Consider the following 22,142-nt stretch of genomic DNA (forward strand, 5'->3'; position numbering starts at 1 on the left):
GATATTATTAACAATTGAAGCACTGATAGTAAAACAACGCACACAAACACAAACTTTTTCTAAGTTTAAATTTCAGAATAATAATAGCTTTGTAATAGAATTTCATGAGGAAGATACAAAGCACCCAACCTAACAAGTGCATAAAATATTGACGGTGCCTAGGAAGAACTTTCAGATTTGATTATTGGTTAAAAGGCCTTCATAGGTTTAAGTTTCTTGGTGCTATGACCTAATGCTGTGTGTATAAAATGTCCAACACGGAATGAACTGTGAGTAGAAGAAAAGAATCGATGTTAACTCGTAACTTCATTGTATTTGAAGACACAATCATAGAGTCGTCCTCCAAGAAACTGGGCAACCTCAGGATGCTTCACCTGCAACAAAGATAAGCACAAAGAAAGTAAAGCATGAAAGAAAGAGAAAAGAAGGCAGCACGTTAAAGCTACATCTGTTAACTGACATTATTGTAAAGGTGACAGAAGGAAAAACATTACCATTCCAATCTTCAGGGAATCACATTTAAATTGAGCATAGAGATTTGTTTCAATTCCACGACCCTGCCAAAAGCATTGGAAACTTCCTAAATTATGTTGAAGAATTCGACATGTTAACGCATATGCATTGCATTGGATGAAAAACATGATTATGCTGCAAAGTTCTATCTAAAACGGGCCATTTTGAAACAGAACTTTTAACCTGACAACCACTCTCAGAAAGTAGAGTGTTATCTCATTACAGCGACATTTAGATCAGGACAAAGATCATTGAAAGTGGTCAAATACAAAGTGCTTTTTTATTGTTCTATATTATGATAACAGCTTTCTGCTCAGAATATCATATCCAACATGAATGGTTAACTAGTACATGAAGGGATATTCTAAAATTCTAATATTCATGTTTGTATCTTGGCTGTAATTCTCCACAAATTCTTTAAAAACACAAGATATACGAAGAGCTTTAAAGGGAAAAAAAAAAAAAATTTAGCAGTAATATGTAGAAGTGGATTCAAGCTGAGCCCAAACTAGGGCCAATTTGAACTAGACTTGAATCCAGAACATCCAGCTCAAGCTTGAGCCGGTTAACAACGCTTGAGAGTTGAAAAGTAGCACTAAATAGATAAATGGTAACACTGGAGATGTGAATCGTCCGTAAACCCTCAAACTTGAGTTAAACTAGAGCTCCAACTCAAGCTAGGCTTAGTTGAGCCAAACGTGATTTGAAGCCTAGACCGGCTTGGCTTGAAGCAACCCCAAATAGTATGTTTAAATTTAAAAACTTACCATGCCTTCCAAGATAACTAGGTCTGCATCACTCGCTAGGTAGGCAAGCTCTTGTGATACTCTTGTAAGATCAATAACCTACAAAAATTTGGAAAATGGACAATAGATTGTCAAGAATGATTAGTATGCAGTTTACTAAGGGCATCCAAAAATAACACTTTCATTTCTTACCGGCAAATCATTGCCAGAGTTGGCAACGAAAAGATTTGTAGTGTCAACACCCATGAGCTTCCCATTCTCATCCTTCAACTGGAAATTGGGTACTATGTCAGACTCAACCAAGAATCTAAAACAATCTACATTGTTAAAGTTCATCTCTGTCACCTTTGCAATGACGTCAATCAGTTCAGCATAAGTTACATCATTAATTGATGGTAAATCATTAGCAGCCAACACAACCTGTATACACAAAGTAAGAGAAAGGTCATGAGTGCACTTCTTTGAAATAACTGGAAATAGACAGAATAAGAGATGGGAAAAACTGCTTTAAAGACAAAATGAAAGTCACCACTAAAATGCTAAATCAATGTTACAATCTAAGGAATTCATCCACTGAATAATGTCATTTATAAAAGTGTGAGCACTCAAGGAGAAAATTATATTCATTCACTACCTTATTAATATTCTTTAACCAAAATGTTGTCATATTCAATTAAAAATTACAAACTATTTCATGTTACCCAAATTATAGATAAATGTATATATATTGTGGAAAAGAGGAAATTCATATTGGGTTTTTTAATTCTCACAATCTCAAATATCTCAATTTCTTAATTTTCCAGAGATATCAAATATCTCAATTTATAATATTTCAGAGATTATTTCCTACTCTTATCTAGGGTATCTTGTATATAGTAAATAGGAATTGTATAATATTCCAAAAGTTAAATGTAGTTTCCCAAATTAGAGATCTTCTTCCTTATAAGAAACCAATTCTCATGTAAATTTTATATTATGAAATACATTTTCCTTTAGTTTATATGGTATTAGAGTGAAAATCCTGAGGCCAAAATCCCATTCAGACACCGGAAAAAGCTTTCGAAAAACACAAAACCATGAAAAAGTCAACTATTGCCTTCTACAATTTTGTCAAAACCATAAGCTGCTTTTTGGTATTGTTGTCACTTATCATCACTATGTTTGAAGCTTTTTCAGAGTTTACCACTACCAGTGAAGTCAAGTCAAGTCATTCAGCAAAGAGTCAACTGATCAACCTCTGAGACTTCTAAAGTTGAATCCGACATTTGGTACTCCTAATTGTTCACTGGCTCATACAAGTAAAAATCCTTTTGCTTTATCTACCGCCATAAATTTCACTCCCTGGATCATTGATTCAAGAGCTTTCCATTAAATGACTAGTTTGTCCAATTTGTTTCATTCCTACTCTCCTTGTCTAGATAATGAAAAAAATTTGAATTGTTGATGGTAGTTTTTCTCCTATGGTCGGCAAAGGTCTCATTAAACTTTCGAATAATATAATTCTTAAGTCTATACTCCATTTTCCTAAACTTGCCTGCAATCTCTTATCAATCAGCAAACTTTCAAAAGATTCTAACTGTTTTGTTACTTTCTTTGCATTTTATTGTGTTTTTACGATTAAAACTCGGGGATGACAATTGAGAATGTTACATAAACAAATGGACTACTATTTTGATAAGACCTCCTTTGGTAATAAAAAGGCTCAGAGCTATAATAGTTTTAGTTCAAATTTTGTTTTAGAACAAATAGAGGATTGCTCTATTCTTCAATGAGAAAGTTGTCATTTGTGGAAAGATCACTGTGTTAATTTTTTTTTTAAAGCATTATTGCCCATCAAAACTATTTTATTTAATCCACAGGGACGTATGAGGACCTTCCAAGGTTATCACCATGACTAGAAAAAGCTACTTATAGAATTCTAAGATACCTAAAGGGAACACTTAATAAGAGATTACTCTTAAGGAATCGTGATAACCTAAGGCTTACACTAATGTAGGTTGGGTGGGAAATGTTGTGGATATAAGATCAACATAAGGCTATTGTACCTTTGTAGGGGGAAATCTTGTTACTTGGAGGAGCAAGAAATAAAATATGGTAGCTAAGAATAGTGCTAAAGCTAAATTTTGATCAATTGCACATGGTATCTATGAAGTTATGTTGGTAAATAGGCTGGTAGAAGAATTAAAGATTCCTACTCTTTCAAGCTAGTTTGAGGGGGAGTGTGGAAAAGAGGAAATTTCATATTGGGTTTCCTAATTCTCACAATCTCAAATATCTCAATTTCCTAGTTTTCCAGAGATCTCAAATATCTCAATTGTGTAATATTCTAAAAGCTAAATGTAGTTCCCTACATTAGACATTTTTTTCTCAATAAGAAGAAACTAATTCTTATGTAATTTTCATGTGTTGTAATACAATTTCCTTTATATATGTTTGTTAGGACTAAGGGGAGTGGATAAATGTTATAAATAGACCTCTCATATGACATGTTGTTTGCAAGAAGTGTGGAGTTGAGGGCAGCAAATTGGTAGCTCCTCATGAATTGGGAATTAGCAAATCATAGGAAGGCACGTGGCTTTCCAAATTGGAAGATTGGGAAAGTCAATTAGAAGGGATTTTGGTTGGGAATAAAAGTTGGAGAAAAAGAAGAAAAAAAGAGAAGAAGATGTCTTGGTTTTGGTCAGCCTTTGGCTGATTGGAAGGTTACAGCCGTGGGAGGAGCTAACAACTCTTGTTTTCTACTTGTTTGGTTTAGTGTACACTTATATTGTGACTAAACAAACCTCGATTGAGCCAATTTTCCAAAACATTTTACTAGTTATGGGTAGAGTTTGGAGTGTTTGGGTTGATTTGTGCAGGTTCCTATCAAAGTGGTATCAAAGTGCTTATGATATCTAAGAATGGGCAGGATCAATTTAGTGAAGGCTGAGACAAAGGGTGGATGTTTCTTCAACGATTCACATAAGCAGAGGCTTGGGCTAAGTTGAAAGAGGGGATTTGTCTCCACTATGAGAAGGAATTCAGATCGAATCATCACTGCAGATTCAACTCATTGGTGATCTGGCTAGAATTTGATGACGAATCAGATGATGATATCTTGATTGTGAGTGATGACAAGCTAGAAAAGAGAGAAGAAGTTGATTCGGTTTCTGACCTAGAAGATTTGTGTGGAGGGTGGTCAGAATCTCACGTTTATAGTGAGATTGGGGCCAGATTTGTAATACTTGGTGCATTTTTGGTGACAAAGATGACCGAACCTTACACAACAATTTTCACAAAGGCACTTTTAGAAGCTAACATGATTGGGCTAGGGGGCATTGGGTTGGGAAAGACAATTTCGATGATGAGGTAACTAGATCTGATCTGGAAGTGGTTGTGGTGGTGTCAGAATATGAGAAGGCCGAAAATTCTAGCACCTTCAAAGAGAATGTAGTATTTGATGTTCTTGGTGCATTCCTAGTAGTGGAGGATGTCAGATTTGACGAGGAAAGGGTCGCGAGGTTGGGATCCAGGGCATATACGACTAGGCTTAGGGCAAATGGTGCCAGAGCAGCCTTTCTGACAATGATGAACAACACAAAAACAACTTTTTCAGCCACTGGCTATGATTGGGCTAATGAAAAATAAAGTGGAGTTTTCTTTAAATTGAATAAGAAGATGAAAGAAAATACAGACTGGTTGGGTCATCGAAATGGGTGTGTAAAATAATTATTAAAAAAAAAAACTGTAACAATTCTAAACTGACATAGTGAAAAAAAATTAAGAGGACTTTCTAATTTTTCCCACTTTGAGGAAAAGGTTACTCTCAAAATATGCATGTAATATTAGGACTTAAGGAAGGGAACATGTATCATAAATAGACCTCCCATACGGCATGTGTATTGCAATTAACGTGGGGCTGAGGGCAGCAAATTGGTAGCTCCTCATGAGCTGGGAATTAGCAAATCAAAGGAAGGCATGTGACTGTCCAAGAATGAAAGATTGGGAAATTTGATCAGAATGGATTTTGGCTGTGAATAAAAGTTGAAGAAAAGAAGAAAAATGCGATAGAAGATTGTCTTGGTTTTTGGCAGTCTTTAGTTGATTGGGAGGCTATGGTCTTGGAAGAAGATAACATCTCTTGTTGTAACATTGTTCTACTGAACCGTTGGATTGTGAGTGAATAAACCTGGGTTGAGCCAATTTTCTGGAACACTTTATTGGATTTGTGTAAACATTGGAGTGGTAGGGTTAATTTGTACAAGTTCCTACCTGTATTAAAGGAAAAGATAAACTCAACTTTTCATTAACATCCTTAAGCATACATATCATGTTGGTATCAAATGCTGTAGTGCTTTATGTCCTCACAATGTATTGTTCAAGTAAAATGTTGGCAGAGGTGTAGACCAACATAACTCTCAAAGCAAGAAAACAAGCATTTCACAAATTTTCTCACATTTCATAATACACTGGGTCACATAAACAGCCTAAATTCAGAATATTATAACAGAAAACCAGATATAGAAAAGTTACATAGAACCTTTAAACTCTTCACTGCAAAAGTCAGTTGCATTGAATAGATATGATTTGTTAAAGCAAACCTGAGTTCCAAGACGGAGTAGCTCCCTTGCAAATGGTAAAATGCCCAAAATTATATCAGCACCAGAATTATCGACAAAAATGACAGCCTATCATGAAAACAACGAAACTAATTAGAACATGAGAGACACATAAAAGAATTGATTCTTTTTCAAAAAATGCTTTAAAGAACGTGTCTCTTTTTATTGGGAAAAAAAAAAAGATATCATGTCATGTTAATTAAATATTAGACTAACCTTCTTCCAAGGTTTTTTGCTCCATTTCACTTTAAAAGTTTCCAAATCATCAATAACCCAAGGTCGGGGGACAAGATTTTGACAACTAGCTAGAAAGGACATACCATCCCTTGAGAAAACCTCAGCAAGCTTCAAAAAGGAAAACACAAAATCACGTGATATCGCATAAATGCAGCTATGAACTAAATGTGTTGCAAACCCATAAGATGTGCATTAACAAATTGGTATGGGAACAAAATATACGCATTATTTAAAGGGATAGGCAGCATCATTGATTGGCAAAATATATGATTAAAAGAAGCAAAGAGATTGATGCAGCAATAAGGCATAGAGTACCCCAAATAGAAAGCTTAAACAAAGAAACAAAAGCTCTGATTAGTCTTTCCTCTATTTGATACAGATGAATACAAGAGAACAGTTGAAACAGCGTATGTGCATAAGTCAAGAAAACAGATGAAAACCTTTGTTTAAGAAAGAACATAACTCAAGGAAGAACACAATCAAGTTTTCAGGTTTTCGACAGAATTAACAATTTAAAAGCCACTTAGGATGAGTGTAAAAATTGTCAAACTCGAAATGACATGTTTAAAATTTTTTTCTAAAAGCCATAAATAAAGGACTAACCTACCTGTGCTGAACCAAGATCGAAAATATTTCCTGCAAATATTCCTCTAACCAGATTCTCTAGGCGCTTCCCTCCATCACCTATTGCATCATTAAGAGAAACTACATCCCCAAATAAGGATATAGCTTTTGCATTCTCTTCATCCTATTTGCAATTTGTCACCAAAGGTTGAATCAACTTTTATACGAAAACAAACAAAAATAAAATGCTCACCAATATTTTACATGTCCTCTCCTTTCCTTATCTCTCACTTCTTCCCATCTGTGACTGCCCAAGATTGCTTCAATCAATTGAAAATATCAGAAGTATATTGTTCATGGTTTTTACACATCACTTTCCCAGCTTCACCATTGATTTTTCTCACTAGGTCAACAACTTATAAACTACAAACTAAAACCTGACCAAAAACCTCCATTCTTCAAAATGGCTATTAGACCAGAAAGGTTCTCAGTTTAACTCTTCTAACAAGCAATTATGTTCCGGTTATCACAATCAGTTTCTTTTACAATGCTATTTATTCACTGGCAGGTTTGACAAGTAGAAAAAATAAGAAAGTGCAAAAGTTAAAAATTTACCTTGACTTTTTTGAATATGTCTCTGAATCCCAGTTCTCTAAGGATTTGCTCACGAATTCGGCAAAGAAGCTTGAATATTCCAAAACACATGACAAAAAAAAAGTGAACAGTTTTAGATCCTCCAAAGTACACCGCTTATCTAAATCATTTCGGAGATAGTGAAAAAACACATCAGAAAGCTTGACTTACAATGCAATCAGGTGGGCCGCCATGACTCTCTGGATCCTTCTTGAAGTCCTCAAGTATCTCAGCGTACCTTAATGCAATCAAATATCAGACAACACATAGAATGCTAGAATCACTAATTGCCACTCACAGGACGAGTGATAAAGATGAGCTTATTTCCAGGAGTTCCATGTACAGAATACTTTAGCAGATGAAACTCCTAAAATTTTTAAAGAATATAACTTATTAAAACAAAGCATCTAACTTTCCAGACCGATGAGATAGATCACGAGAGAACCAAAACAAATACCTTTCAGCAAATTTTTGAGCTCTAAAAGGAGCATCAGTGACAGTAGGATCAGTCTCAGCTCGTTGCCTGAAAGAGATTAAAAAGAATTTACAACAACACACTTAGAATTACACCCTAAAACTAAAAATTTATCTATAAATAGAAATAAGAATGAAGGAAAAAGTTTTACTTGAAAGAAGGGATGGAATTGAGAAAGAGGTCGACCCAAGCAATCTCAGTAGGGGTTGCTTTTCTGGGATTGTCAGATGGAAATCTGTAGGGAATGGTGCACGCCCTGTAGTTGGCTTCGATAGGAGTTTGAAGTAATGGGAAAGGGACCAGCTCTGAAGCGCTCTCCATCTTGAGCTGTGTTTGGTTAATTTGAAGAAATGGAATGATGTGAAAGAAGAAAAGGAAAAAAAGTAGCTGTATCTTCTATTCCTAGTTTGAGGTGAAGACGATGCAGCCCCTCCTCTTCTCGGGCTTGCAGATGCAAAATGGAATATGGTTTATATACGTTCCTACAAAAATATCACAAATTTCAGAAATGTTCTTTTGTGGAAAGCTTTTTTCACAGAGAACTTTCTTGAAAAAGGAATTAAAAAAAGAAATATATGAAATAATTTTATGAGGGTATAATAATTCTTTTATAAAAAATAAATAAATATTTTTAATTAATTTAATTATTATAATATCTGTTTTTAAAATAATATTATATTTACTTATTTTGAGGATATAAATTAATATATATTTATATATATTATCATTTAATAGTATATTATTTTACCCTTAATTTAAAATTATCTAAACTGTATCATCATCTAATTGAATATTATTTTATTCATAATTCAAAATCATTCAATTATATAATAATACATATCAAATATATATCTATTTATATACTTAAAATAAATGTGCATAGTTTTATTTGTTTGTATGTTGGATATTTAGCTAATTTAATTATAATGTGAGTATAATTGTATTTTTTTAACCAGTCTAATTATTACCTTAGAATCAAGATTTTCTCAATAAAGAGCTTCCTCCGGTGTGTTAATGAAGAATTCTGTGATCTATTCAAGATCAAAGTTTTGTATGTTCAGAGAAAAATCTATAACAAAAAACCAAACAATTTTGACAGAGGATTTATTTAAAAAAAAAAAAAAAAACAATGCACAAGCAGAGCAGCTGCATAAACAAACATTACAGAAGTTCTCAACAACTAATTAAACACATGGTGGAGGGAATTGGGTGCCAAAGTAAGTAGCTTCAACATTTTTACAGGAGAAAGTGGGTTGTTTCTCCCCTGACAGCTCTATGTGAACATTTCCCAAATTTATATTCTGGCATGGCATTCTTTTGCTACGTTCAAATGCGACTGCTACTGCAGAAGATGAGGTTCCCCATATGTTCTTTAAGTACGCATACTTCATTCTGGTATCTTCCTAGACTTCCAACGCTTCATTGCAAATTTATGTCAATAGTAAAGAATCAGATAACTAATCGATGGAGGCAATGTCATTAGACAATGCAGGCTTACCTGATACAGTGACCTGGCCCACAAGTGATGCTAATGATAGTCATTAGACAATGCAGGCTTACCTGGTCCACAAGTGATGCTACTGATAGTGACCTGGGAATTTCCTTGTCCAACAGAGGTACGATCATTACCAGCACCAATACGTGACCTTGAAAAATAGACACTAGAGGTTCATTCAATGTGGATTCCTTCAGTGTTCGGACTGTTTGCTGGTGCTGATATTTTAATTTTACTGCATTTTTATGTTCTTGAACTCAACCAGAGCAACGTGGAAGAACTAGCTATTCAGTGAAGTTATGCCTCACACGACAGTCCTATCCAGTGCCACAGATTTCAAATTCTAAATGTAAAAAACGTTCACATCAGCTTTTAGTCTTGTCTGGCTACTTGTTTGCACTTCGTGAAGCCTCATCAAGTATCCCTATATATCCTAGGGCAAAAATCAACTATCACCATTGACACTTGATTTGCCCACATATATTATCTTCAGGCTAATAAACAGATTTTGCCTACAGAAATCGACAATCAGGAAAGCAATTAACTAAAGTGATTGAAAAATTTAAGGTAATAGGTTAATGAACATAGAATTTGAAGTTCACAATTGAAGCAATAGGGTGGCACTGATTGTAAGGCCATGCTTTGGCACCTTGTCCATTCAAGGATCTTCCTCCCGCTAATCTTAGTCCCTCCATCCATCTACAGTCAACCCACCCAGCACCAAAACTATACTTGGATAAATCTGTCATTTCCTTTCACGGAACCCTGAAATTTCAATCCAGGCATCATTAAAAGACAATTTGCTATTTAGACTATACAAAACAGGAACACGAAATTTATTCCACCTCAGGATGAAAAACTAGAACCTGACCTTCACATAAAGGGTTCCATTAGATACATTTTTACAGGAGCCAGCAAACTTCATGGGGCCAGTCAGGTCTGTCCTAGAAATAAAAAGTTTTACAGCACCTGTTGTCTTTCATGCTGCTTTGAAGGCCTAAATCACAAAAACTAGAGTGGTCAGTAAAATTATGAGGACCAAATTTTTGCTAATTTCATTGGGACTATTCAGTGTAAACTGTTGGCTCTCAATTTTCTATAATCACCCTCTTGTATCAACCCCAAAAAAAATTAAAAAATACAATAATTTTGTCGTACTAACTTACAAGCTCAAGCTAAAGCTAAAAACACCAATGTTGAGGCTAATTTTGAGATGTATGACCTGAAATAATGAGATGGCAAAATTTCAGGCTCATGAATGCAAGTCTACATGTAAGGCAGACATGTACTCTCATAAACTATACTCCCAAAAGTTCAAGTTGAAAATTAAATAAATCTACGAGCTATAATTGCTTGGCTGTCGTCAGTTTGGCCATCAGCTTTAGCACCAATGTTCATGACATCAAATACAGTAAATCTCCTCCACAGTGATGTACAATGCCTTCTGCACCAAAACTAGCAGCTAGTGTTTTCCCTTTTCGTCTGGTAATAACACCATTGAAACAAATGACTAAGAACATCAAAAGCAATTCAGTTAGAAGGTCAAGATTCATGCTACTATTTCAGGTTTATTATCTCTGTTGTGAATATCTGCAGTTGTGATAGTGGCTTTCTGCTTATAAAGTGACTCAAGATTTGATAAACTGGTAAGTTGATCAAAGAAAGAGTGCAGATTTACAGTTATCTGAACTTTTAAATAGCAAGTGAAGAGCAGACTTTTGAAGTTACATGTAGGATGCATGATTGTATGCTTGTATGAATGATTGTATATCCTATATGGTTCTAGATAACTCTAACTTGATGTGGAATAGTGTATAGTTCATAGTCTTCTAGATTCATGAATCATTTGAAACTCGCCACCCGATTTTCATATTATCAGCATCTACTTGCACGAATAAGCTATTGGTGCGCACCTTATAGCGGGATGTGACATCTTCCCCCGCCTATTTGAGTGACGCCCTAGTCGCATCTTCAGTTTGGAACTCTTGAATCTTCCCTATGCTTCACTATCTAGAAGTCTCATCTCTCATATTGACCTTCCAACTTAGTGTATATGCCACAACATTGGCTTTCCTAGGCTTGCGCCAATAACCCATTCGTGTCAAGTAAATACCGATAATATGAAATTTGGGGTGGCATGTTCCAAAAACTTCCAAAGATTTTGGAAGATTCGTGAAGGTTTAGAAGCAAGGAAAAGACACTTGAAGGGTCTGAATACTCTAGAAGCTCATGGAAGAATATGGAAGGGTATGGAATGTTTTAGAAGACTATAAACTCTACATTATTCCACACCAAGCTAGAATTATTTAAAACCATGTAAGATTTCATCTCTCTCTAGAATATCGCATAGAGTAGACATTTTTTCGAGAGGGAATATTCTAGGAATATACATAGAATTTTCTAAACTAAATATTCTGAGCCCCATATTTTTTTTGGTGGCCAAATACTTATTTTCCACCACAAGTTCAGGAGGTGGAAATCACTACAAATAGATGAAGGCTCAAATGTACATAGCACACACACATCCATGCAACCATACAATCATCCAAGCATCCAACTTGTAAAGCTTTTGTCCAACTTTTTCATTGTAATAAAAGTTCTCCTCATTCACATTCTCCTACTTATTCATTTGTTCTCATTGGGGTTGAGAACGTTTAAAGGCCTACTTGATTGTTGAAAAAAGGTTGAAGATATTATCAAAGGCTACATGATTGCCAGAAGTTCAAATTGGATCATGACAGTTGGTACTAGAGCCAAGGTCTGTGAGATACCGAGTTGGTGTTAGAGCTAGGCTTCAAGGTAGATACCGAATTGGAGGTGAAATCAAAGTCAGCTTCATGGTGAGCCAACGTTCATGGGAAAGCCCTGGTTTATAAGGTATCAAGTTGGTATTAAGAGCAAGGTTTGTGGTGAACCAAATTTGCAACGAAGTTGATTTGGGATTAGAGCCAAGGTTCACTGAACAAGTTAGAAGCATGTGAGAGGTGACTAATCTGGCTGAAGAGGTAAGGGGTCAGGAGATAGCCCCTAACCCTGGGAAAAAGACCCGTGCATGGAAGAAGTCTTATGATATGATGAGTAGCCTGGCGGTGAAGGTCATCAAGTTTGAACTAGCTATGGTCAACATGAAGGACAAGCTAAATAAGTTAGAGCAAGGCATATAGACCTTAAAAGGCAATGTTGAGAGCCTTAGTGGGAGCATAACAACTTTGTAGTGTCAATATTCCAGTATTCCTTAGAATTTGAACCCACCACGGTTAAAGCTAACAGATCATTACCTAGAAATTTGCATATATGATGAATGAATGTAAATAAGTAAACTTCTAGCAAGGTTGTTCTAGTACATGACTAATATATAATTTCTCTTTCAAAGCAACGTGATACATATATATTTTAAAAAATAAAGTAAAACCTTTTCCATGTGCAAACAATTAAGAATAAGGCAACCTTCAAAATATCTTCTCATCTTGATACTTGACTTACATGAGTAGACAATAAAAAGATGGATCATGATACTCCATTCAATTTCATAAATCATATGCCTTCTTTCTTGATTGAATCAATTCACACTCAGGAGCATAATCAATTCTAGTTTGATTGAAATGCATAACTAAATTTAAATAATTATGCATTTGAATGAATAGAAAAGTGGGCAAGGGAAATTAAGAAATACGTTAGCAGAGAACGATGAAATCTACCCTTGTTTCTACTCCCTTTGTTGTAAAGCCTCACTTCTTTGCCTTTGCAAACCTGAGGCATCGATACTTTTCTCCACTTACAGTAATCTCAAGAGCTCCATCTTGGTTATCTTGATTTGATGCGGTCCCCATAAGGACACTTTTCTCTTTCTCTAGGTTCTCTTTCTCCATCTTCAACCTAGCTTCTTGTCGAGCAATCTCAGCCTGGAAAAAATGATAATGTTTGAGAACCTCAAAACACATCTAAGAATTGAATGATAGATGGAAAGATTATTCCAGCAACAACTAAAAATACAAAGTTCACTTCAATTGCATCCAAAACTCCAAATTCTTCAACTCAACAACAAGCATACATTTCATATGGCTACTGATGCATTTGTCAAGACAACCCGATTACCGAACAATCCCTCCAACAGAAATCGGTTTCACAAATTTCCGGACGGATGAAAAGCAACAGCTTAAAGTTTCTAAACATTTGAAGATGTTAATACTGAGTCTAAGTTGTCATAACCAAATAGAGATGTGAAAGTTATTTTGAAAAATTAGGAAATGGCTTTCTCTGTTTCTTTCCTGAAATATGAATATTAGGCTTATGAAATAGACATAAGAATGAAAGAATCGCGAGAAAAACCAAGGTAAAGATGATGACTTTGGCAATGGTAAGAAAAACAATCGATGCATCTACTTTCAATGAAACAGAATTAAGTAGATTAAAGAGTAAAATTAAGAACTTCACGACGGGAAAGCTCAGCCTTCCAAGCGGCTTCACGCTCGGCGACTTCACGTTCACGTTCTTCGATGTAACTCTGCATCTCTCTTTCTTTCATAATCCTGTCTTGTATGTCTGCATCCAAAGCCTCCTTGAGCTCCTGCACGAACTTGTCGACTACCGCTTTTATTCTCAAAGACATGGTTTTGAAAATGAGTGTTAACACTGAAGGCATTAAAAATCATATCATTTTCTTGGTGACAGAGAGTTTGTGATTAGGTTTGGGTTGGGAGAGAGGAAATTCAACGGGGAGTTTTGCCTGAACAGAGAAGAGTTTTTAGAAAGTCTTGGCTCTCGTTGTTCGCTTGATGCAGGTATGGACCCCTTCTCCCTTCTCTTCGCTCCCTTACGCTGCGTTTTACTTCCTTGTCAATATCTTTTTTACATATTTTCTATTTATAAATTAATTTCTCAATTATTAAAAATAAAAAATTAATTTTAAGAATTATTTGAAACAACTCTTTTGAGTTTCAGTTGGACATAAAGGGACGACTGTTCCAATTATAAGCGCAAAGAGGAGAAAATTTTTCATTTTTTAACAGAGAGGCCATGAAAGCCATTTCAAAGCTGAAATGCACGGCAAGAAGTTTTTTTTCTCGACGTTACACACTCACACCCAATGTCTCTTCTAGTCAAGCACTCAACTCATCAGCTTTGGTAGATGATTTCACTAGATTCTGCTACCAAAGAGACCTCCCAAGTGCCATCAGAGCCATGGACGCCATGCAAACCCACGGCCTCCATGCTGATTCCATAACCTATTCTGAGCTCATCAAGTGTTGCTTGGCCCGTGGCGCTGTTCGAGAAGGCAAACTCGTTCAGAACCACGTCTTCTCTAATGGGTATGAGCCCAAAACGTTTTTAATCAACATTTTGATTAATATGTATGTCAAGTTTAACCTCTTGGAGGACGCTAAAACGTTGTTCGATAAAATGCCTGAAAGAACGGTTGTTTCTTGGACAACCATGATATGGGCTTATTGTAATGCTAAGATGAATAACAAGGCCTTTGAGTTCTTTGTTTTGATGCTCAGAGAAGGTGTTAGACCAAATATGTACACGTACTCTTCCATTTTGAGAGCTTGTGTTTGTTTACTTAATCTTAGGCAGCTTCACTGTGGAATAATTAAAGTTGGTTTGGATTCTGATGTGTTTGTTAGGAGTGCTTTGATTGATGTTTATGCCAAATGGGGTGAGTTGAGAAATGCCGTGTGTGTTTTTAATGAGATGGCGACTGGAGATTTGGTTGTTTGGAACTCAATCATTGGAGCATTTGCTCAGAACAGTGATGGTGATGAGGCTTTGGATCTTTTCAAGAGAATGAAGAGGGCTGGTTTTGCAGCGGATGAGGCCACGCTAACAAGTGTTTTGAGGGCTTGTACTGGACTAGCGCTGTTAGAATTGGGCACACAAGTCCATGTTCATTTATTGAAATATGATCAAGATTTGATTCTTAACAATGCACTATTAGATATGTATTGCAAGTGTGGCAGCTTGGAAGATGCTCAGTTTATTTTTGATAGGATGGTAGAGAAGGATGTGATTTCTTGGAGCACCATGATTGCAGGGTTGGCACAGAATGGGTACAGCCAAAAGGCGCTGAAATTTTTTGAGTTGATGAAAGCGTCAGGGTTAGAACCGAATTATATTACAATTCTTGGTGTTCTGTTTGCTTGTAGCCATGCAGGGCTTGTAGAAGATGGGTTGTATTATTTCCATTCTATGAAGAACGTTTATGGGATTGACCCTGAAAAGGAACATTATGGCTGCATAATTGATCTTCTTGGAAGGGCTGGGAAGCTCGATCAAGCAGTTAAGTTAATAAATGAGATGGACTATGAACCAGACGCTGTAACATGGAGAGCTTTGCTTGGTGCATGCAGGGTTCACCAGAACACTGATCTTGCTGTATATGCTGCCAAACAGATTCTAAATCTTGATCCCCAAGATGCAGGAACCTACATACTGTTGTCTAACATTTATGCAAACATGCAAAGATGGGATGATGTAGCAGAAATTAGGAAGACCATGAGAGACAGGGGATTGAGGAAAGAACCCGGGTGCAGCTGGATTGAGGTGAATAAGCATATTCATACTTTCATTTTTGGAGACAGCTCACATCCAAACATAGATGAAATTAACAGAGAGCTCAACCGGTTAATTCACAAATTAGTAGGAGTGGGTTATGTACCAGACACAAATTTTGTGTTGCAAGATCTTGAAGGGGAGCAGAAAGAAGACTCAATTCGATACCACAGTGAGAAGCTGGCAATTGTATTTGCTTTGATGAGCATGTCAAAGGGCATGACCATCAGGATCAGGAAAAACATTAGGATATGCGGGGACTGTCATATCTTCGCAAAACTCACAGCAAAAATGGAGCATTGTACAATTGTGCTCAGAGACCCTATCCGGTATCATCATTTTCGAGATGGTAGCTGTTCCTGTGGAGATTATTGGTAACAGATGTAAAAGAAATGTTTGAAAGCTTAACTGCTACTCACACAGCATCAAACAGGAGAGGGAAAGTTGATAACCAAGTATGGCACAACGCTCTGAGCTTCTGCATTAATCAGATGGTAGTGTAGAGTCCTCTGGATTCAAGCCATTTGAAGCTTAAAGCAAGAAACAATAGATCGGAAGAATTATTTGTTAATGATCATTCAACTTAAGAAGGGTCAACTAGGTTGATGGCATGATCACTGCTCATACAAATCTGAATCTAGGTAGGACTACAAGCCACCAAAGAAGTTGACAGCGTAGCCAATAGATCACATGGACTAAAACTGATGGATAATATGACTGTTCGGTGCTGCTACCATTTTTCAGTCATCAGATGAATATTAATTGCAGTTTGAATAATACATGCAATTTGGAATGAGATATGATTTTAAAAATAAATACTAGATTGCTGCATACTAGATACCCTGTCACAAAAGCAAAATCCTTTACCATAGCATTTGGAAAATAATACATTTCACTGGTCCTCGTACCAGATTGCTGCATACTAGATACCCTGTCACAAAAGCAAAATCCTTTACCATAGCATTTGGAAAATAATACATTTCACTGGTCCTCGTACCAGATTGCCTCCCTATTTATTGATACATCGGAGGGACATTTATTAATCTCAACTCCCATATGTTACAACGAGGCAGAAACTGAGATCATGATGACTTAAGAGAGTTAGGAACGCTCTGTGCTGGTTGCTCACAACTCATCTCTTGAGAATTCTTCCTTTGTGTGCTGAATATAAGATGCATAAGCTTTAATAATGGACTCATAGATGTCAATGCCTTTCAGGTATTCAGCTTGGTTTAGAAACTGCAACAAGGTGAAATATGATCATTAAATCATGAGCAGTTGGCATGCATATTGGATTTATCTGACATTGCAACAAGAACATACATTATGATGGTTAGATCCCACGCAAGATGAGTGCAAATAGGATTTTATCATACAGTAAATATAGTTTTGTTCTCACATTTAGCAACATAAAACTACTCAAGAAGAAAAAGAAAAGAAAGAATTCGAATTTGGAAACATCAGAGCAAAAGATGCCCCAAGGCACCATGATATTGAAGCAAGGAACCTATCGCTGGAATTCATGTTCAACACTAATAAAGTATTACTTGAAGTTAGTCTGCCCAATGTTATCGCAGAAAGAGACATGCTATTAGTTATCCACCAGGAATATACCGGTGTCCAACAAATGTCAAGAATCAGATCCCAATTCCAAAACAAGGTTTTTCATTCTTAGGAATAAATTCCATAGACAGACACATACAAACTATATAATCAACAGAAAGTCAATACATTCACCTCATTATGGTCATGAAGCAGAATCGGGGTGTTTGCCATAGGAGAGAAGCCAATGGCTGGCAGGCCTTGTTTCCGGAAATAGCGAGCATCTGTGGCAGCAGGGAAGATCTCTGGCTTACCTAGTTTTCCATTAGCATTTTTAACCGCTTCCTCCAGAAGGCTCCACCATGGGTTTGAAATATCAGTTGCAGTGATAATTGGTTTTCCAAACTCGTCATAAATAGAAGCTTTTTGTTTGAACTGTCCAAGCTAAAAACAAGTTAAAGAAATTGACAACGCAGAAGAACACATATAAGAAATTGCTTCCAGCCAGTTCACAAAGCATAACCAAATAGCTTTCTTCATTCAGTAATCAATGGCAACAGCACACTTATTCTTTTAGTTTTATGTAATTGGAAGACTTTTAATACAAATACTGAATATATCAAAAGAAAAGCTACATTCTGTACTTACCTACACTGTCATTTTGTTAAAAATTTTTGTCAGATCACTGCTGAAATCATCTGAATAGGAAAGAGTTTTAAAGGATTGTAACCTCAAATGTCATATTGCGTGAAGCAGGAGCCCATTCTTCAGCAATTCGTCTCTCCAAAGCTTCTGCATCTGCAGTAGGAGGGACCCGAATATCAAAACCTGCTTCTGCTTCAGATGGCTGCAAATTCATGACAAACCCCTGGTAGACAGAAAGAAGGATAATCATTTCAATAGCTTATTACGACACATATCATTGTAATTATAAATTGGTATCACAATCTAAAAAAAGATCACAGATACAAATTGAATAGAACTCTTCAAAAATAGAATTAGAAGATAATTAGTTCTCACTATTTATTCATGACACAACAAAATTGATAGTTAAGTAATCACAGGAAACAAAAAAATTAAAAAACCAAGCTCCAAACTTGTAAAAGAACTTACAGTTGGTGATGGAGTGCCAGCTTTAAGAAAGGCCATGTTAACTGAAATGACCTCCCCTTCACCCTTCAATCCAGCCTTCACCAAATCAAACTGTGAAGCTCTAAACCTCCTCACGCTCTCAATGCTTTTAAACAAGTTCTCCATGGCACTATTATCATACAGCTTCGCCCCATGCCCTGGAGCTCCTCTGGCCTTAATAACTAGCCACCATGGACACCTCTCCGCATAAAATGCCATGTAATTCTCACTAGGAGAAGCCAACCCTGAATTCCAAAATAACCATAACAGTTAACAAATTACTCTGCCTAAAATTGATATTTAAGACTAACAAGCCTTCTCAGCTTCCACAAACTTCTGAATATTTATGGGTTATAGGTGAAGGGATTGAATAAAAAACCTTAAGCTGTAATACTATATTCAAAAATCACTTGATGTAAAAGCAAAATTTTTCAAGGTCCTAACATTGACATTCAAATCTTGACAAACCCCGTCCAATTTAAGGCGCAGTGGATACAGCATGAGACCAAGCCAAGATTAAGGGATTCGAGTGGCATAACTTTAGCTCTAACAAGTAAGAGTGCAACATTATTGATATTTAACTCTTTCAACATATTCAACGAACTACGACATCACCCAATATAATAGTCAAATATCAAAAAAAAAAAAAAAAGACTAGTAAAGTTTTAGGAGAAAAATCACCATTACCTTCATCAAGCACAATACCAACATTCAAGGTCTTGAAAATATCAGACTCAGCAAACTTCTCAGCTCCATCATGGCCTCCAATCTCTTCATCAGGGGCAAAAGCCACATAAACAGTTCTCACAGGCTGAAACCCACCTGCCTTCAACTTCCGAATGGCTTCTAAGTACTGCATCCCAACGCACTTCATGTCCTGGGACCCTCTGGCGAAAATATTCCCCTCGGAATCCACGTGGGCCCCGAACGGGTGGTGGGACCATTTTTCCGGCTCAGACGGAACGACATCAGTGTGGGAGTAGAGCAGGATGGCGGGCAGGTGAGGGTCGGAACCGGGCCACTTGAGAAGGACGATGGGTTTGTTTTTAGCGAATTCGAAGGTTTGCGATTCTAAAGAAAGGGATTCAGCTTGTGAAAGGAGGAAGGCGGTGGCTTTGCTGTAGTCGGGAGACGGCTGAGAGGTGTTGATTTGGAGGTATTCTTGGAATCTGGAAATGATTGCTGATGGTGATGAAGGGTCTTCAGATGAGGTTGTAAGGTGAAAGAAGAAGAATTGAAGAAAAAGAAGAAGAATCAAATTGGTCTCCATTTTCGTTTGTTTGTTTGTTTGTTTAGTTTAATGATTCACTTGTTTTTATCTCTAAGCTCCAGTCCCTGATTGAATCTGACCAAATTCCATGGCGCTCAACTTCAACCGGGTCACTACTCTCAACTGTAGTTTAATTGGGCTGGCCCTGCTGGGATGAAGCCCAGTAGCCCACGCAAAATTTCCTAATCATTTATATTACAAAGTCAATTTGTCTACCTTAAAAGAAGGCAACCCCCCTTCCGGTTGGGGAAATCTTTTCTGTTCCGTGTAGCGGTGACAGAAAATTCTCATCTCCTATACATGGAAAATAATATAATATATAAATATTTAAAAAATATATAAAAAATATCAAATTAGAGAAGGGATGACGGGGATATATATTTATTCCCGTCTTGACAAAAAAAATTTTAGTTATCTCTATTTCCATTTTTATCAAAAATTTTGTCTCTTTTCAAAAAGCAACGAGCCAAAGACCCAATTTGCAAACCGAATTGCCATCTTTAGTCCACCTAAATGCAATTCAAACTTTAAGCTATTTTTTTCATTCATGAACATGGACATGACAAATTAACTACAAGAGCAGCTTAGACCCAAGATAAAGGCAATAAATGATGATATTATATAGAGGATAAAAAAAATTTGGGATTTTATTTATACAAGATCAAGGTTAAAGAAAAATAGATATTAATCTAAATTTTACATTTCAATACTTCCTATTAAAATAATCTCTTATAACTTTATTAATAGATTTTGATAGAATATTAACTAATTAGACGAATTTAAAATATATTTGAACGTTTAATCAGTAGTTTTATGTGTTTTATGAAATACATATACAAATCTCACTTGTCAATTATCTGAGACATATTATATTATTGATATTACTGAGAAATTTAGCGAGAAAACCTTACTCCGATGTGTAGGAATTTGGGATTTTAAGTTTGAAACAGATGCATCATGCATGGCCTTTAAACTATGTATTGTATTGATGCATTGAATCGAATTAAATGATGTGAAAAGGCAAAGAAAATATAGACCCAAAGATGGAAGCAAACTTCAAAGGTAAGAGAAAAAGAAATTAATGCAAATTCAGTTAAAAAGGAATAATCCAGAAGATAATTATCAAATTAGCCCAAATCAAATGCATTTAATTTAAATGCAACCAATAATAAATCTTTCAAATCATATAGATTTTTAAAAACACACAAACGAGGAAGGTAACGTACACATTGCAAAATCAAAATCCCTATTTTCACGCCACAAAATTGACATACAAGACACAAACTACAAGAAGTCTGCTGCAACTACGATAATTACAATGGACAGGGGCAGTAGCATGAGGGAAAATTTGAAGAAGCTGGCTCTATGGGACACTCGAACTTTCAGCCCCATTATCACACACGACGAGCTCGACGCCATAATGGCCACCAGGGGTTTCATCTCTCACCCGCCGTACGCCTCCGCCACTGCCGCCCACTTGGCCTGGAAGGAGTACGTGTATTATGCCGAAGCTGTCAAGTCAAACTCCAAGTCGGAGGCACAGGCACAGGCGCTGCTATCGCCCAGGCCCCGTTTGCCCTACCCCAGAATCGACGGCCTCCATATCCACACTTACCGGGCGTTCATCGACGCCGTTAACTTTTATCTCGAGATGGGCGACATCTCTGATCTCTTCCATGTTAGGTAACGCTAACAGTCTCACTCGCACATCGTTTTCTTATTTTAAAATATTATTCTAATTTTATCCTCCATGCCATTGTTTGTTACCAGGGGAATGCCTCTCCATCATATTAACGATAGAAATAGGAGATGGGCTTTGATGCAGGAAGACGATGGAGGGGTTTTTATTTACAGAGAAGGGACATTGGATCAAGCCACGGAAAACTTTTACAACTCCAAACAGCAAAATAGCAATGAATCGAACTGGATGGTGATCAGAGAAAGGAGTAACCATGCCTCTGTTGGCTGCCTTGTTCCTTTAAAATTAGATTCTTGAAAGAGGAAACGTCTGAATTAACCAAATTAATTACCTCTTACAAATACATTAATTAGCTTAATTGAGTTATGATTGGGTGCTCTCTGTGTCCCCCATTTTGTTATTATGGATAATTATAAATATATAATTATAATTCATAGGGTTTATTTAATTGACATCTCTATTATAGTTGAATCTACTGTTATACAACATCTCTTTCGATTTGATAATTTTATTTTAGTAATCTTTTAATAAAATGATTCGTAAAATAATATTAAGCTAGTCTAGTGCCATTTCATAACTTCATTTGTGTACCATTTCCTCTCAACTTTTATTTGGTTTCCCATATGATAATGCAGAGTTATAATCTTAACCTTAATTATTGTAATTTAAAAAAGTGACTTTTTATTG

At 36.2% G+C, this 22,142-nt stretch overlaps 5 protein-coding genes and 1 pseudogene across 8 annotated transcripts; 2 read left to right on the plus strand and 4 right to left on the minus strand.

Annotated features, from left to right (window-relative positions):
- Window positions 1-45: 45 nt before the first annotated feature.
- On the minus strand, window positions 46-8,233 carry LOC123213984 (damage-control phosphatase At2g17340-like). Of its 3 annotated transcripts, XM_044633649.1 has the most exons (12): window positions 7,918-8,231; window positions 7,749-7,814; window positions 7,463-7,529; window positions 7,274-7,342; window positions 6,702-6,842; window positions 6,074-6,202; window positions 5,840-5,926; window positions 1,605-1,679; window positions 1,452-1,529; window positions 1,281-1,358; window positions 495-557; window positions 46-374 (listed from the first exon to the last, which is right to left on the minus strand). In XM_044633649.1, exons 1-12 carry the CDS (start codon window positions 8,085-8,087, stop codon window positions 294-296), a joined length of 1,104 nt encoding a protein of 367 aa, XP_044489584.1. In that variant the 5' UTR covers window positions 8,088-8,231; the 3' UTR covers window positions 46-293. The 3 variants fall into 3 exon arrangements, with proteins under 3 accessions (XP_044489584.1, XP_044489583.1, XP_044489585.1); XM_044633648.1 differs by having other exon boundaries at window positions 1,452-1,679; window positions 7,918-8,233; XM_044633650.1 differs by lacking the exon at window positions 6,702-6,842 and having other exon boundaries at window positions 7,918-8,232.
- Window positions 8,234-8,768: 535 nt separating this feature from the next.
- Window positions 8,769-12,547, minus strand: LOC123214313 (annotated as a pseudogene).
- Window positions 12,548-12,786: 239 nt separating this feature from the next.
- On the minus strand, window positions 12,787-14,070 carry LOC123213988. Its single transcript, XM_044633654.1, has 2 exons — window positions 13,691-14,070; window positions 12,787-13,163 (listed from the first exon to the last, which is right to left on the minus strand). The coding sequence occupies exons 1-2, from the start codon at window positions 13,901-13,903 to the stop codon at window positions 12,990-12,992; spliced, it is 387 nt and encodes a 128-aa protein (XP_044489589.1). The 5' UTR covers window positions 13,904-14,070; the 3' UTR covers window positions 12,787-12,989.
- Window positions 14,071-14,248: 178 nt separating this feature from the next.
- On the plus strand, window positions 14,249-16,606 carry LOC123213982 (pentatricopeptide repeat-containing protein At2g03880, mitochondrial). The gene has a single exon (XM_044633645.1). The coding sequence runs from the start codon at window positions 14,278-14,280 to the stop codon at window positions 16,189-16,191; it is 1,914 nt and encodes a 637-aa protein (XP_044489580.1). The 5' UTR covers window positions 14,249-14,277; the 3' UTR covers window positions 16,192-16,606.
- Window positions 16,607-16,656: 50 nt separating this feature from the next.
- On the minus strand, window positions 16,657-19,794 carry LOC123213983 (aminoacylase-1). 2 transcript variants are annotated; one of them, XM_044633646.1, is made up of 5 exons: window positions 19,174-19,794; window positions 18,469-18,731; window positions 18,086-18,223; window positions 17,551-17,799; window positions 16,657-17,052 (listed from the first exon to the last, which is right to left on the minus strand). In XM_044633646.1, the coding sequence occupies exons 1-5, from the start codon at window positions 19,754-19,756 to the stop codon at window positions 16,939-16,941; spliced, it is 1,347 nt and encodes a 448-aa protein (XP_044489581.1). In that variant the 5' UTR covers window positions 19,757-19,794; the 3' UTR covers window positions 16,657-16,938. The 2 variants fall into 2 exon arrangements, with proteins under 2 accessions (XP_044489581.1, XP_044489582.1); XM_044633647.1 differs by having other exon boundaries at window positions 17,551-17,790; window positions 19,174-19,793.
- Window positions 19,795-20,966: 1,172 nt separating this feature from the next.
- On the plus strand, window positions 20,967-21,898 carry LOC123213987. Its single transcript, XM_044633652.1, has 2 exons — window positions 20,967-21,439; window positions 21,527-21,898. The coding sequence occupies exons 1-2, from the start codon at window positions 21,075-21,077 to the stop codon at window positions 21,750-21,752; spliced, it is 591 nt and encodes a 196-aa protein (XP_044489587.1). The 5' UTR covers window positions 20,967-21,074; the 3' UTR covers window positions 21,753-21,898.
- The last annotated feature ends 244 nt before the right edge of the window (window positions 21,899-22,142 follow it).

Source organism: Mangifera indica, chromosome 4 (assembly GCF_011075055.1).
Source record: "Mangifera indica cultivar Alphonso chromosome 4, CATAS_Mindica_2.1, whole genome shotgun sequence".
NCBI lineage: Eukaryota > Viridiplantae > Streptophyta > Magnoliopsida > Sapindales > Anacardiaceae > Mangifera > Mangifera indica.